The 17,231-nt window shown below is 39.2% G+C and overlaps 1 protein-coding gene across 4 annotated transcripts in view; it reads right to left on the bottom strand.

Annotated features, from left to right (window-relative positions):
* LOC124596250 (prolyl 4-hydroxylase subunit alpha-2) overlaps window positions 1-17,231 on the bottom strand; it is a 345,289-nt gene that overhangs the window by 11,768 nt on the left and 316,290 nt on the right. For all 4 annotated transcript variants that reach the window (XM_047135319.1, XM_047135317.1, XM_047135320.1 and 1 more), the window contains 5 exons: window positions 15,361-15,512; window positions 14,705-14,875; window positions 12,949-13,113; window positions 3,239-3,402; window positions 2,634-2,900 (listed from right to left, as the gene is read on the bottom strand). In XM_047135319.1, the coding sequence (XP_046991275.1) occupies window positions 2,634-2,900; window positions 3,239-3,402; window positions 12,949-13,113; window positions 14,705-14,875; window positions 15,361-15,512 (919 nt within the window). The remainder of the gene's footprint in view (window positions 1-2,633; window positions 2,901-3,238; window positions 3,403-12,948; window positions 13,114-14,704; window positions 14,876-15,360; window positions 15,513-17,231) is intronic.

The following is a 17,231-nucleotide window of genomic DNA, read 5'->3' as shown; positions in this document are numbered from 1 at the left end:
GATTCAGAAGGATGTAGGTTGCAGTAGGTACTGGGAGATGAAGAAGCTTGCACAGGATAGAGTAGCATGGAGAGCTGCATCAAACCAGTCTCAGGATTGAAGACCACAACAACAACAACAACAACATACAAATTGTCTAATGTTTATACCCCATACTAAAATTCGATATTAGATAATGAAAAACACTGACAGTGGTAGTTTTGCATTCACTAAATTTGTTGTTAAATATTTAGTTTGTTGCATAGACTGAATGTGAAGAGATCCTTACGGAAGTGTAACAGGCCAGAAAAATATCATACAGTACACATACAGAAATGAATGAATGCTCTTAAACCTCTACATTTTGCCTCCATTTTAGTCTTCAGCATAAAGCCTGATCTGTCACAGTTCTCTACAATAGGCTATTACTTGCAAGTCTGTTCCTCTCTACAAAACCACTGAAACCAACAGCCATTGTACTGCAACCTACAGCCATTAGAACCAGTTCACTGTATTGAAGTGTTGGTCTTTCTCTCTACAATTTTAACCCCACACCTTTCCCTCCATTGCCAAATTAACTATTATCTGATGCCTAATGACAAGTTCTTAAAACTTATAATTTCTTCTAGTTAAGTTCTGCCATACAGCTCTTTTCTCCATGATTCATCTGAGCACCCCTACGTTAATTACCCAATCTGCTTGCCTAATCTTGAAATTTTTTCTGAGACCATATTTTAAAAGCTTACCTATATTTCTTCTTACCTGGACTATCTATTGTCCACATTTCACTTCTACATAAGGCTACACTTCAGGCCAATGCTTCAGAAAAGATTCCTAAACACAAATTTAAATTTAGTGGCAACATAATTTCAGATTCCTTAATGCAACTGTACATTTAACAGTAACATATTCCCCCTTTTCAGAATAACTTTTCTTGATGTTATCTGTCTGCATTTTACACCCACTCCTACTTTGCCCATCATCAGTTGTTTCGCTGCCCAAATAGCAAAACTCTTCTACTACTGTTAGTGTCACATTTTCTAATTTAATTCACTCAGCATCACTTGGTTTAATTATATTTGTTTTACTTTTACTGGAGTGTATCTTATATCCTCTTTTCTAAACAGCATCCATTCTATTCAATTTCACAGTCACACTCAGGTCTCTGTAGATGTTCAAGATAACCTTCCACCTGAAATATTTAGTCCCTTATAACTTCGGAATTTCTGTGTCTGTTTTAGTCAACAATGTCAAAATTTGTATGAACAGCATATAAAATAATTGTTTATCTACATCCCTACTATGCATGCTGCTTTACAGTGAATCCGTCCATGAATGGTGCACAATTTTCCTGTCACACTTATTTCATGAGATGTGTGTGGGAAGAAGTCAAATGTTGCCTGGCTCTCCTTGGAATTAGGGACAGTTCGAGAACATTTTTCCGTACAAGCGACGTATCATTTGGCGGTTTCCTTGCCCCCTTTTCTCTCGCAACTTCACCCCACGTCTGTTTCCATTAGTAATTGTGATATGCATTGCATACAAATCTTGTACTTGGTTGGCCCTGCTGCCCCTCTCAGCTTGGTGCAAGCAGCTGCTACTATACTAACTGTGGTACATCCTGTATAGAAATATTAAAGTGGTGGCACCTCTGGAATCCGTCTTAGCTACGCGCCCAAAGCAGCCGATGTGTCACCTGGGTCTTAAACTGGCCATACTTGATGGTATGCTTTCAGAATTTCAACACAAACCTCTCCATGATACACAACACAGCAATGTTGAAGAATTCATCAAAGAAGTTTTCTGTTAGCCACTTATTTTATGGATAAAGTACATTTCCTTAAGATTCTTCGAATGAGTCTCAACTAGTTGACTAATTTTCCTTAACAGGGTCCCACCCTTAACTAGTTGACTAATTTTCCTTAACAGGGTCCCACCCTTTTCCTGACCTGAAAATTAAGGCCTTTTTATGGCCTGTGAACATATGTGTTCTAAAGAGAAAACTTAAAGAAGAAGCTGCAAATTTAAGATAAAATAAAATATTTAATCGTTCCATACAATTTTTCTATTTAGCAAAACCAATTAAAAGATATTATGAGTCACTTTAGACAACTAGCATTAAAAATTCTTACAATCTAGCAGAAAGTGTCAGACAAAGTCAATTTCAGCATCTGAAGACAAAAGCAGAGAGCAACTAAAATTACTCAGTAAATAAGCCAATGGCAATGGGCTCTGATTATAAACTGAACCGGCTTCATGTGAATGGAATAGAAAATAAAGATAGAAAGTTTTAATTTACTGGTTATGGTGATACATAATAGCAACTGTGAAAAACATGGACTCTCAATTAACAGTTAAGCATGTTGCAACAATAATGATTTATAGTTTCATTTTTTGGCACATACAATGTTGTTTCCAACAGATTTCATATTTTTAAAATAAATTTTTTGCCCTGGAGTTGAGAACACGCCAGTACGAAATTTATTTCTGAGGGGAAAGTTTTGATTTGAGTACTGATCTGGCCCACAGCTTTAATTTTGTCTGAAGTTTCAACACAGTCTCAATATTAATTACTTTCTCTTGTTATTCTTATGGCACTCAAGAAAAAAGCAAAAGAAAATTTTAGTGCACATCTTATTTCATTTGTGACTTACCCTAGGTTGTGCAGTTTGTTTGATGGTCGCAATCTCTGAATCGTATATGACATCATGATAGATTACAATTAATGGTTTCAAGTAAGCTTCTTCCATCTTTAATCTAGCGAGTCGCAAGAAAGGAATGCCATTATCAACATAGCGACAATGTAACTTGGCAGCCACTGATGCTGGCAAATCCACTTCACCACGGCACAGCATCTCATACAGATCTCTTTCTGATAATTCATCTTCCCGTATTTCTAGTTTCTCTTCTGATATAGCTGGCTAAAATGGATTGAATTTAATCATATGAGTCCAGGGATTCATTATTTTGTCACAACACAAAACATGTGTGACCATGAAACCAAATCCAAATCTCTTAACCATGCAACATATATCGTCAATATAAAAATCCATTTATATGTTAACTAAATCTATTCATACTTTAACACCAACATACAACACAAAAACAATTACATCAGCGTCAACAAAAACTACATGTGAATGAAGAATGATGTTTGTAATATGTATAGTTGAGAAAATTTAATACATGGTGTGTAAGTATAATGAAATTGAAATTTATCACTATTAGAAACCGTGAAAATTCAACCCTTTCATGATACCTGCTCAGCATGAATAGATCCTTGTCCATCATCTCCCTTACGTTTCAAACTCTCACTGTTTTCTATGTCACGTAAATAGTATGCTTTGTTACCAAGGGCTCTCTGATGACCAGGGACTATTTCCAGTAACTCATTTGTCAGTGATAATGCCCTTTGCACATTACCTATAAGCAACACACATAAAAAAAACACACATTGATTACTTTTTTCTGCACAGTATACAAACAACTCAATAATTTTGTGGTTCTTAATCACAGTTCATAGTTTTAAAAAGAACCTTAGTATTTGTTAAAGTAAAAAGAAAGAAATAACAGCTGCTGTCCTACATGAATTTAAATAAAAAAAGGATAGGTGCAAAAAAGGTAAGAGAGCTTTGAAATATAAAAACAGGTCACAGCTAAAGATTAAGACAGAACAGAAGTCATGGCTAAAGACTGAGAAAGGTGAAACAATGACATCATTCTAGCAGCATTTCCTTTTGTTAATTTTAAGTTTCTGATCTGATTTGATTTGTTGTTGTTGTGATCTTCAGTCCTGAGACTGGTTTGATGCAGCTCTCCATGCTACCCTATCCTGTGCAAGTTTCTTCATCTCCCAGTACGTACTGCAACCTACATCCTTCTGAATCTGCTTAGTGTATTCATCTCTTGGTCTCCCTCTACGATTTTTTCCCTCCAGGCTGCCCTCCAATGCTAAATTTGTGATCACTTGATGCCTCAGAACATGTCCTACACACCGCTCCCTTCATCTCGTCAAGTTGTGCCACAAACTCCTCTTCTCCCCAATTCTATTCAATACCTCATTAATTATGTGATCTACCCATCTAATCTTCAGCATTCTTCTGTAGCATCACATTTTGAAAGCTTCTATTCTCTTCTTGTCCAAACTATTTATCGTCCATGTTTCACTTCCATACATGGCTACACTCCATACAAATACTTTCAGAAACGACTTCCTGACACTTAAATCTATACTCGATGTTAACAAATTTCTCTTCTTCAGAAATGCTTTCCTTGCCATTGCCAGTCTACATTTTATATCTTCTCTACTTCGACCATCATCAGTTATTTTGCTCCCCGAATAGCAAAACTACTTTAAGTGTCTCATTTCCCAATCTAATTCCCTCAGCATCACCTGACTTAATTCGATTACATTCCATTATCCTCGTTTTGCTTTTGTTGATGTTCATCTTATATCCTCCTTTCAAGACATTGTCCATTCCGTTCAACTGCTCTTCCAAGTCCTTTGCTGTCTCTGACAGACTTACAATGTCATCGGCGAACCTCAAAGTTTTTATTTCTTCTCCATGGATTTTAATACCTACTCCGAATTTTTCTTTTGTTTACCTTACTGTTTGCTCAATATACAGATTGAATAACATCGGGGAAAGGCTGCAATGCTGTCTCACTCCCTTCCCAACCACTGCTTCCCTTTCATGTCCCTTGACTCTTTATAACTGCCATCTGGTTTCTGTACAAATTGTAAATAGCCTTTCGCTCCCTGTATTTTACCCCTGCCACCTTTGGAATTTGGAAGAGAGTATTCCAGTCAACATTGTCAAAAGCTTTCTCGAAGTCTACAAATGCTAGAAACGTAGGTTTGCCTTTCCTTAATCTTTCTTCTAAGATATGTCGTAAGGTCAGTATTGCCTCACGTCTTCCAATATTTCTACGGAATCCAAACTGATCTTCCCCGATGTCGGCTTCTACCAGTTTTTCCATTCGTCTGTAAAGAATTCATGTTAGTATTTTGCAGCTGTGACTTATTAAACTGATAGTTCGGTAATTTTCACATCTGTCAACACCTGCTTTCTTTGGGATTGGAATTACTATATTCTTCTTGAAGTCTGAGGGTACTTCGCCTGTCTCATACATCTTCCTCACCAGATGGTAGAGTTTTGTCAGGACTGGCTCTCCCAAGGCCGTCAGTAGTTCTAATGGAATGTTGTCTACTCCTGGGGCCTTGTTTCGGCTCAGGTCTTTCAGTGCTCTGTTAAACTCTTCACGCAGTATCTTATCTCCCATTTCGTCTTCATCTACATCCTCTTCCATTTCCATAATATTGTCCTCAAGTACATCGCCCTTGTATAGACCCTCTATATACTCCTTCCATCTTTCTGCTTTCCTTCTTTGGTTAGAACTGGGTTTCCATCTGAGCTCTTGATGTTCATACAAGTGGTTCTCTTTTCTCCAAAGGTCTCTTTAATTTTCCTGTAGGCAGTATTTGATTATATATAGAAAAGAATTTCAGATTAAAGGATGCATATAACTGTCACAATTATTTCGTTTCTCAATCAATATATAGTTCCCTGTTCTTTGAGAGCCCCAACGTTTCAATCACTCACATCACATAATATTTATTTCTGTCTGGCAACTGCAGCACTATACACTGTGGGAGTAGAGGAAATATAGACCCACAGTTATAAAGTGGTTTCGATGGAAATTAATGACACCTGAGAGACACCTTGCAGCAATGGATTGATTACAGCAGTGACAAAGATGGAAAACTGCTTACACTGAATGTTAGAATACACAGTCTAGAAATTTATTTGCAATTGCAGAATCTTTCTGATATTAGTTGCATTAGGTATGAAGGATGTGCGCTCAGATAGCCAAAGTTGTTAAGGCAAGTGCAAGATCATCATCAGTGTCTGTTTCGTAAGAGAGTCGAGAAAGGCTAGAATTATAACTGCATGCATATTACAATATTTTAATATAGAGCAGGAAGAAAAATAAAATAGAATAATTATGTGGAAAATGCCACAGAGCCATTACCTTATTGCATTAGATCTTTGAAGTAAAATAACAGAGTGAGGACAGTGAACAGAGATTCATGCCAACCACAGTTCAGAGGACTACAAATGCTACCACAACCTTCCCTCTATATTAATGCCTGTCTCCTCTCAATGAAAAAGTAGCCGAAGATTAGCTTTCAGAAGTGCTATCCACGATTATGAAACAAAGACCAGAAATAATACAGATTTAGAATATCTTAGTTTAAGGAGGTGCTGAAATAGTTTGAAATGTACCAGCATAAAGCTGTATAATAAACTATCCTTGACTTACTATACCAACTGCTTTGTGCAGTATTTTAACAACGTATAAATCAAGAGACGTGTTTCAGATAGAAGAACTCTATAATAGGGAGGTATCCTAAATGTGATATGTAACTTTTAGTGTAAAATCTCGTTACTGTGCACCAGCAACAGTGCAGTTATCAAAATGCTTATCCTGTACATGAAGAATGGTTGATGAATAAATGATGGCAAACTAAACAAAAAAAAATACTGCAGTCATAATGGTAGTGGTATGTGGGTTGGGACAGGGTGGCAATGGATGGGGCTTGTGGAGATTTATGTCAGAGGAACTGTAGGAAAGGAAGATACACTGCAGGAACTTTTAGTCTTGCCTTTGAGTCCAAGTTCAAAACATGTCCGAGTGTCAAAAACTAATTGGAAGGGAGTGATTGCATGTAACACATAGATCCAATTCTTTCTGTAACACAGTAAATTCAAAATCACATTATTCATGCATAGCACAGATTTCAGATCCGAAAACTGATTTTATTATTGCCTGGAATATGAAATATATTTATCAAAAGTATGAACCTCCCTTTGTCACTGTCTGTGTGTAGTGACAAAAACTCAGGCATACGTGGCAGGACAGGAGAAATCAAATTTCTTAGTGTAATGACTGCGTGAGGATCTTAGCTTATTTTAGTGAGATTCTTGTGTATGTCATTTTCATCACCAGTTGTTCCATATGACACAAAGGAACCTTCTCCCTCTACTGCATAACTGATGCCCATAAGTTGTTCACAAGTTGACTTGCTGACAACAATGGCACTTTGTGCAATCTGATTCAGCAATACAGCAAATCAGTTTTAGAACAGGTTCAGTTAAAGGTCACTGTAAAAAAAATCCCATGAATAATAAACTACTGCATAAAATATGATGGTCCAGGGAGAGCACAGAGATGTAACTAGGCTGGGGCAAATGGGACAATGCCCCGAGGCCCCCAGTAGCTATGCCCTGGGGCCCGCAATGACAAGGATCTTCCTGACGCCTACAAAATGAAAGAAAAGTAAAACGAAAATTAATATGGAACAAAATGAAAAACAGGAAACAAGGCAGCTATGAGCATATGTTCATGTGATAATCAACAGAGCAACCATCTCCACTTCAGTGGGCATCGGACAGCATCGATCCCACTGCCACCGGCTACTCACAATTATGACTTGTCTCTTTTTCCACTTCTCCTATCATGGGGCACAGCCACAAGAGAGAGGCATTGCTGCAATCTCTGCCATGCAGGGTGCTCACGCAAGTGCCTCCCTAGCACCAGCCTTCACCATGGCCATCTATTTATGCGGCTGCAGCAAGCTGTTTGGTCTTTTTTGTCTTCGCTTGCAGTACTGTGCAGGGACTGTTCAAATGGTTCAAATGGCTCTGAGCACTATGGGACTCAACTGCTGAGGTCATTAGTCCCCTAGAACTTAGAACTAGTTAAACCTAACTAACCTAAGGACATCACAAACATCCATGCCCGAGGCAGGATTCGAACCTGCGACCGTAGCGGTCTTGCGGTTCCAGACTGCAGCGCCTTTAACCGCACGGCCACTTCGGCCGGCGCAGGGACTGTTCTCTATGTATTTATTGTGATACTGGATTTATTGTTGTGGCTTGTTCTTTTGGGTTGTGTGCTATGTTTGTGATGCTTGTGCCAAATTTGGACTGTAAAATATATCAGTAAGCAGATTTGCCACACTATTATTTATGTTGTGAGTCCCAACATAAGTGGCGACAACACTGGTCAAACATAGTGGATCGAGCACAGCTCATCATCTGCCGTCCAGCTTGTGTACTGAGGTCATCCTTCAATAATTCTTGCAATAGCAGTTGGAAGGACAAAGTTGCTGGGAGGCCCCCATGACCAAATTGCTTTCAAATCAGACAGCTGCACTCCACTACCATTTCTGCCATACAGTGAAATCCTGCTATATGATAAAACGGCCAAAAAGGGATGCATATGAGAAGTCGCTCCAGCAGCACTTAAGGTTACAGACCCCGCAACTGTTGAATTGCTCATTTTGTCTTGGATTTCGCCCAAACCTTTCAGCTGCTTTGCAGGCTTGCCCCCATCACTGATCTGGCTCGTCTTGATTTTTATGAACATTGTGCTCTCTGAAATGACCATTTTCACCAGCACTCTCTTAAATGCCCATTTTCACCAGCACTGTCATGTTATATCATCAAGAGTGGAATTCCATCAGTGTCAAAAACAGCCCAACCAGTAATACCAAGCATGGGCAGCTGAAATACTTGGGCTCAGTAGAAAGTGCTGTTTCATTACACCCAACCCTGAAGGAATGATATGTAGAAGTTATGATATGGGATGCCATTATTCACACATCCCCACATAGGAACTACATCAAAAACAAAAATGTGCAATTTGATGACCCCACATTGGAAGAGGTACTAAAATTGGCTCAATTGTTTGAAGTTTCCCAGGCAGCTGGCCACTGTTTAGAATCTTGGGCAGTCACTTCCAACCCAGGTTATGCGTACAGCTTAGCCAAAAATTAGGGAGTAGCTGTCATAAAACATACACACTGCCACGCTCTAGGTGCAACTTGCAAACAAGTGCCGAAGTCTCGTCCCAACTGGCACACACATCCATCATGGCCGGACTGTTTTTGCAAGCATTGCTACGATAACTGTCCCAAAAGGTGGTCACAATGTGTCACTTGCAATAAAAGATGCCCATCACCTGTCGAGCCTCCTCCCTGTCGGCAGGAATACATGCGTATTAATTTAATCACTTCGGACTGTCAAAATGCAACGGTGGCATCTAAGAAATGGTTCATTATGTTGCAATGTGCAACAGACACATGCGACTACAGGTAGGCTCTGAAGTATCAACATCCTTGTTGAACTTTCCTATGCACCTCCAGCTTAGTGCACTATCATTAGAACGAACTTCTCTCCACCTAGTAATATATAACAAGCAACAGATTCTGGTCGAAGGCCAATTTACCAGTGAGGTAGTTCACAATAATGTCATTACACACCTCACCTTCCTTGTAGTATACAGCGCAAACATTTTCGGATTAGATGCCTTTTCTGCTCTTGGGTTTGCCATCAACAATTCAGTGAACCTTGTCTCCCACCAAATACCCTTTAAGGAGCTAAAAGAAATTTGTAATGCATGCTCAAACATTTTTTCCAGAGCCCTCAGAAAAGGAAAGAACTTCGCAACGCATATCATATTAAAGAAATCGGCACACCCTCGTTTCTTTCATACTTGGGCTGTAAGCAGTAGAAGATGAGCTGGACAGAATGACAGACATTGATGTAATTGAACCCATTTCTGTCAGTGACTGAGCAATGCCTTTGAAAACTTTGGTTATGTATTGATTTTAAGGTCACAGCCAACTCAGATTGAAATTGACACTTATCCTATTCTAAAGCCAGAAGAACTCTTTGGCACATCCTTGGATGGGCAGTATTTTTCAATAACTGATCTAACCGAATGTTATTTGCTGCTGCCTCTTGATGAAGAATCACAAAAGTTACTGGTTGTCAACATGCCGCACAGAGTTTTATAATTTAAAGTACTTGGATGTTTGAACAGCTAGTGTCCCAGCACTTTTTCAACCATTCCTTGAACGCCTGTGTACAAATGCATTAATTAGTCAGATAATATAGTCATGGGAATCACAACGGAAGAATGTTTACAGAACCTTTGGAAATAATTCTACACTCTACACCAGCCTGAAATATAATCTGAAAACTTCCACGTCCTTTCTAGTCAGTGGAATATCTTTGTTACATCATCTCTCAAGACGGACTTCAGCCCACAAAAAAGCATGTGGAAGTGGTGCAGCACATGCCCACCCCTTCAACTTGAAAGAACTACAGTCTTTCCTCAGAAAAACCTCTTATTATTGTAAATTCATTCTCAATGAATGAAGATAGATTACCTGAACAATCTTAGAAAGAAAGGCGTCTCATTTTCCTGTTTGGCAAACTGCAAATGGGCATTTAAGACCCTCAGAGAGGTGCCTTGCCTCGCCACTTTCCAGCCATGGAAGCAACTGATGGTGGCTGCCAAAGTGTATGAAAGGGGCCTGGGCACTGTATTAGCACGTAGTAATGTCAAAACCTCTGAACAGACGGTAACACATGCATCTGAAACTAACGTATGCATCCAAAATTCCCAACACTGCACAGAAGAAGTAATCCCAGACTGAAATGGAAGCACTCATGATCATATTTGCATTAAAAAAGTTCAACATTTTCTCTGTGGTGCCAAGTTCCACTTAATCACTAATCATAAGCCCTTGATATTGCTGTTCAGCCCAGCTGCTAAGCTGCCTGATTGAACAGTCCACCAGCTCCAGTAATGGCCTCTTTTTCACAGCAAACATAATTGTGAGATACATTTCCGAAACACTTCTCAGCAGACAAATTCAGATGCCCTGTCTCACCTCCCGATGGGCCCTGATCCAGAGTTCAATCAAGATGATGTACTTGGTTTCCTATTAGATGATGAGGCCCAGCAAGCTGTGGATGCTTTCCGATCACCAGATCCCAAATCGCAGGAACCATGGGCAAGGATACCATATTACAGCAAGTGCATTGCACCACCTTACAGGGATGGCCAGACCTGATCTCCTGTCAAAACTCTAACCGCCTACATCACTGTTTTCACCTCCATCATAGGCTCATTCTTGAGGAAGGTGTCATTTTGTTAACACCAGACCAAAACTCTCCATGGGTGATGCTTCCAGAACCCCTTTGGCAGGCAGATCGAGTGCCTCATCTACAGTTGTCCTAAATGCAAAGCATAGCAGGCAGCACCTCATGCATCATTCTCACTCTGACCAGCTCCCTTAGAAAAGGCACTCACTAGAATTTTTGTCATATGAGATCTTACCCACATGACTGTGTCAGATAACAGGCTGCCAGCATGCAGCTTTTTGACACTTTTCTCTGGCATGGCATTCAGTACATCACGTCACCACATTTCCACCCCACTCCAGTGGGGAAACTGAGAGACTTGTCCGCACTTTCAAAACAAATCACCTGTGGATTGACACTTTAATCTTTTTCTGAGTTCTTACAGGGCTACACCCATTGGAAAGAAGAGTCTAGTGGAGCTTATCCATGGCCACCTGCCTCATATGCTCCTGCACCTCTTGCTGTTGACACCAGTTGTGCCACACACTCCACCATGTCAACACTGCATGCTGGGCACATGCGTGTGAGTGTGGGATTTTGAGAATCAGGACAAATGGATCCTGGTGGTCATCCAGCAGCCTGTTCACCTAGGGTGTGGGTGACAGAACAGTGACCCACCATCAAAACCCCTTCTGCCTTTGGTGGGGTGACCTTCCCTCATCACACTTGGGTGCTGCTCACAGTGATACCACGCAACGTTCCTCTACTTCCTTGTCTCTTTTCTTCCTCACTTCAGCTTGATAGCGTTTTCTTCTTCCTTCTCCTCTGCAACCCAGCATGCCACCCCCAGTTATACACTCATTGCTCTCTCTTTCTAAACCACCCCTTGAGACCAGACATTGGCAGAGCCACAGCACAAAACATCACCAGACTTCCTGAGCAGCATATCCAGTTGGGGCACCCTCACAGTTTTGAGCCAGAAGTGGAAATGGAGTGCACTCCAGGGACCGGCTTCCTCTGTGTGGGATGACTGGGAGGCAGTTGATGGGCACTGGACACCATCGATACCACCACCACCAGCTGTTCACAGTAACAACTCATCTTCTTTTCCGCCTCTGATTCTGTACGGCTCAACCACTAGAAAAATTCACCCTGAGAGTTTCAGGATCTCAGACTGTATTTAGCAAAGAGGCAGTAAGAGACTGGAAACTTTTATTCTAAGTGATTTGAAACCATGAACATCAGTTGCAGGAAAAGACAGATTGCTGCTTACCATAAAGAAGACACGTCAAGTTGCAGACATGCACAATTAAAAGACACTTAACTGAAGCTTTTGGATAGCCTTCATCAGAAGCACATGCAAGCACACACGACCACCAATGCCAGCATCTCAGGGTGTGTGTGTGTGTGTGTGTGTGTGTGTGTGTGTGTGTGTGTTAGAGAGAGAGAGAGAGAGAGAGAGAGATTCCCACTTTTGTGGAGAGAGAGATTCCCACTTTTGTGCAAGGGGACTCATCTGGGCATCCAAACAAAAGATGGTCTTTGTACCCTGTTCCACCCCAAGAGCAGAAGTGTGCTTTCATTATGTATAACTCATGCAATTGTTTGTAAAACCACACCTTAAAGAAGCAAGGCATCGTAAAACTTCCATGGAAGTTCATCCAGACTTGGATCTCTGTCCAAATTATAATTCCTAACATGGCAGTTTGTCTGCATAGTAAACAACTACATTACCAATAAGCCCAGAACATACTTAGTACAAGTATGAAGTTGCAGAAATAGAGCTCTTAGTATCACCATGAGTTCTGCCATCATGCTGTCAAATTTAATGCCAAAATTGCACTGGAAAAGTTTGCAGGTTTGGTATACACAAAATGTTTCAATAAAATTTATAGTCCCCAAATAATTAAGGTGGATTAATCTTACACTTTTTTTGACTTTATAGACAACAAACAAATGTTTTAATGAAATTATGCTACTTGTAATTTCCTTGTAAACTTTGTGAACATAATCAAAAATTTAAGCTTACCTTGCATATATGTGGAGAATGCCAGATACTCAAGAATATCGGATCTCACAGCTGTTTTGTTGTATTCTTCTTCAAGCCTCTCAAGAGCTTCTTGCATCCAAAGTACGGTATGATAAAAGTCACCATTATTGTACGACTGTCGACCCAGTTCAAAGCAGTCACCAGCTGCAAAACATAATGCTGGTATGAGCTTACACACACTTTCTTCCCACATTCGTCACAATGATGTCATTAATCCATTTCTGAAAATTCACTAATATCCAAAGAAAATGTACTGCTGTATGAACTGTACAAATGTTACAACAAATGATGATTGTTTGTCTATATGAACTGTCTCAGAACACATACTGTAAATGTCCCCCACAACCCATACTGTAAATGTCCCCCAGACTTCTTACTGAATTTCATATGCAAATTTCCTGCCTTACCAGAACATTTTCTAGGCCTTTTTAAAATACATATTGTACTTGTCACAGAGCTAACTTTGAATCTAGATACAGTAATCAGGCAATTTGTAGAAACAGTGGTTGATAAGGTACATTTCTAATTGTCTGTTGATTTTTGAGGAATTGCTAATTCTTGGCTTGATGTGTGATAGCCTATTCAAGAATTTTATTCCACTATACAAAACACCACACTAGAAAGGAATGGTAATATGAAAATTATTTTGATGATTTTTATTGTTCAGTTGAAACAGATTATCATGATCATCATCATCATCATCAATAAATGCCATGTAGCAATAAATGTGCTGGAAAGTGAATATAACAATTCTTAGATCTTTGAATATGTGCAGTTATCTTCACAATATCCTTATTGCTTTTTATGCTGAATAAATATGTTATTTGCTTTAGCTGTACAAAGTAAGAACAAAAGTACAACAATGCAAAATTAGGTCATCTCTGTGTCTTCATGTAGCATAATAAGAGACAGTTCTAAGAGTGAAATACATTGAACTGAGCTTCTTGATTGAATTACCTGTGTGTTCACCTAATGTTAACTCAATATCAAGCTGGATGCCAAAGCTTGCATACTGCAATTTAGTATATGACAATGAAAATCTGTTACGGTTCCAGCTGTTTAGTTCTGTATCCCTCTGTTTCCTGTGATTAGGGGAGGTTATACACCATTCATGCAAGACATATGTCAACAATACCCTTAAACTTTTTGTTTACTAAGCAGATTTTTCTGATTCACTCAAAGATCTTGGCAATATTTCTGAATACACCAATAGGATAATTTTTCTTGTTTAGATTTTAATTCATTTGGAAGTTACAAAGCATTTGAGATATACCTATGTAATTCAATGCTTTTGTGAAGGGCAAACATCACATGTGAGCTTCTCATACTGTATCAGGTGGTCAGTTACCTCTCAGAAAACTGGATCATGTGACGAACACTAGCACTGAGAATGGCCACATTTGCAAATGGACATTAAGTAGCTTAACAAAATGTAAATAATAACTGTATCTTTCAGGAGTACTAAGGGCAGTCAGGCCATATTTAATATTACAATTATGAATGGAAATTGCAATAGAAGGCAAGAAATGATATCAAGATTCCTTTTACTATTTCTGAAGTCTTGAATATTTACTCTCGTGTTTCACTAGTATGGTTGTAAGGAAACTTTTTCTATCTTTTATTAAAAATGTAAGAAAATTAATTCTGCAGCACATTTTCCTCAAAAGTACAGAGTGTTCAAGATTTACTTCAGTTCAAATGTTGCTGATTGATCAATTAGCAAGTTTGGACTTACCAGACATTTCTGTACTGTACTGCACACCATTCAGTTCTCCACGAGCCACAGATGATGTGTCTAATTTATATGTATCTTGCAGTCTCATTAATGCCACAGCAGCTCCATTTAGATCCTCATCAGATGGGAACTTTAACACGTTCCTGTATTGTGTAATATTTTCAACAAATCCTGAAAGTTGAACCTTGCATTTAGAAGAACATGTAATGCTTTGAATAGTTCATATATCACATTGTGCTCATTTAATTTATAAAAATATAGTTTTAATAGGGAAACACTTCGTTCACATAGAACATATGAAGGTATTTTTGTTTTCATTACATACAGTGTTCTTCAAGTTATAATTTCTTAAACTTCCTGTGCACAATAAGGTATGGTAAGTGGCATAAAAAATAACTGCAGTCAGGACATACATGCTAGAAAACAGGAGATACTAGTTTCAACAATAAAGACAACATGATGTGTTCAAAGTGAAACACTGAAAAATAATGAAGAGTTAATCAAACTTGAAGTCTCAGATGATACCTTTTATTTCATTTGTCTAGTAAGGATTGATGCATACTAGACTTGATTTTCTCCCATACCCATTATCACATGTGTATTGATAAACCTACAGTTCACTACACCAAACTATTAACAATGACGAGTGAACATACCTGAGCCAACATCGTCAACCATTTGTGCTTCCACAGCTTTCCAGTCAGTAGTCAGTCGCTTAACAAGAAGATAAGCATTGATAGGGTTTGATAAATAACCTTGAATATCACGACTTGCATCTTCATGCTCCTTTGCATATTCAGCATAATGCCTGTAAAATATTAGAAATGGATTGAATTAAATGTACCAAATAGATATATGCAGATGAAAGCAACGAAAATGAGATGACATGAAATGATATCAATACAAAAAGTTTAGAAATGTACCGAGTATGTTGTGCTAACTGAAAATTTGTGCCAGACTGGAACTCAAAGAGAAAGAAAGAAGGAAGACTGGAGCTCAGCATCCCATCAACAATGAGGTCATTGGAGACTGAGAAAAACTCAAGATTGGGGAAAGGAACAGAACATTTCCAGCATTTTCCTTAAGGAAGTTAGGAAAACCATGGTAAACCAAAACCTAAATGGTTGATAGGGATTTGAATCACTATCTTTTCAAGTGCAAATCTAGCCTGCTAATAGCCTGCCTCCTTGGTCAGTTGGGCATCAAACAGGAGGAAACATCAGTGACAATGAAAGTTTGTATATATGAAGATGGTATCTGTTCTTTCGTAGTTCAGGCTAACCGGCCATTGACCACCTCCTTTTGTGCTGGATGCAAAACGCATTGCCCAAACTCTTACGGGACTGGGTAAGATTGTCTGCTGTGAGTAATGAATGTAATGGGCGGGGGCACTACAAATGTAGTGAGTGGACAATAAGTTGGGAATGTGGGTCTCACGGGGGGGTGGGGGTGGAGGGGTGCAAGGCATAAATCCCTGCAGTTGCACTATGCTTTGTGCCCTCGGTGACTCAGATGGATAGAGCATCTGCCATGTAAGCAGGAGATCCTTGGTTTGAGTTCCGGTCAGGGCACACATTTTCAACTGTCCCCGTTGATGTACATCAACACCTGCTGACAGCTTAGGGTCTTGATTTAATTAATATTACAATGAAAGTTTGAGTCAGTCCCAGAGGTGGCTTCATATAGTGTGTTAAGGACAGAACTTGCACTTAGCCACAACTTTTGCACAGACATTTTCTTTGGGAAGAATTAGAATAAGCAATTTTCAGTGGCAGGACATGATTGTAATGTGTCTGAAAAATTGATGGTATTATTTTGCAGATCTAAGAAAGCGCAGGCAGCTTGGATGGGAAGTAGGGAACTCTTCAGTTGTTACTATGGTGGTTCTCGGAAAGTAGTGGGGACTTGTAGAAAAAAGTGTTTATGGTGATGTTCTATATTGGGCCTGGATTTATGTTGTGAATGGGGGAAAAATTATATTTCCATGTGTGAGTCTGTAAAAAAGTCAAGAAATCTTAGATAAAAGCATCTCACATGATGTTAGTGTTGAGATCAAATCCTCTGGAGAATACTAAGACCAGACAAACAGACAGAATCTTAGGAGATTTCTTTGGAACTTTTATTGAAAGGCTGCTAAGGTTGATTAGACTGCAAATAAAAATTATAGCTTAGAGAGGGCAGAGCATTGAAGAATGTTATGAAAATCACATATTAGCCACACAGTATTGAATACATAGTTATCAGTGCAAGCTGGACTGAAGAGTGTTTGAGGATCAACTCTCTTACACTCATTTTGGAACACAGCCAAGCAGGGGAGGGGTGGAAGTAAATATGAGAAATATGCTATCTAGGGTTACATTGTGAAACCTATGCTTTGATTTCTCCCCTAATACCTTAACTAGCATCTTGACAGCAGGAATATGGCCTGAGAACCATCCCTTGAAGATTCTAGGTTACGATTCATGGCGTAAGACCCAGAAAACCCCATGAAACTCTAATGGCATTACCACAATATGTCTGCCACTAT

The sequence above is a fragment of the Schistocerca americana genome, chromosome 2 (assembly GCF_021461395.2).
Source record: "Schistocerca americana isolate TAMUIC-IGC-003095 chromosome 2, iqSchAmer2.1, whole genome shotgun sequence".
NCBI lineage: Eukaryota > Metazoa > Arthropoda > Insecta > Orthoptera > Acrididae > Schistocerca > Schistocerca americana.
The sequence above is the reverse complement of the archived record's forward strand: the minus strand, read 5'-3'. Positions and strand labels throughout refer to the sequence as shown.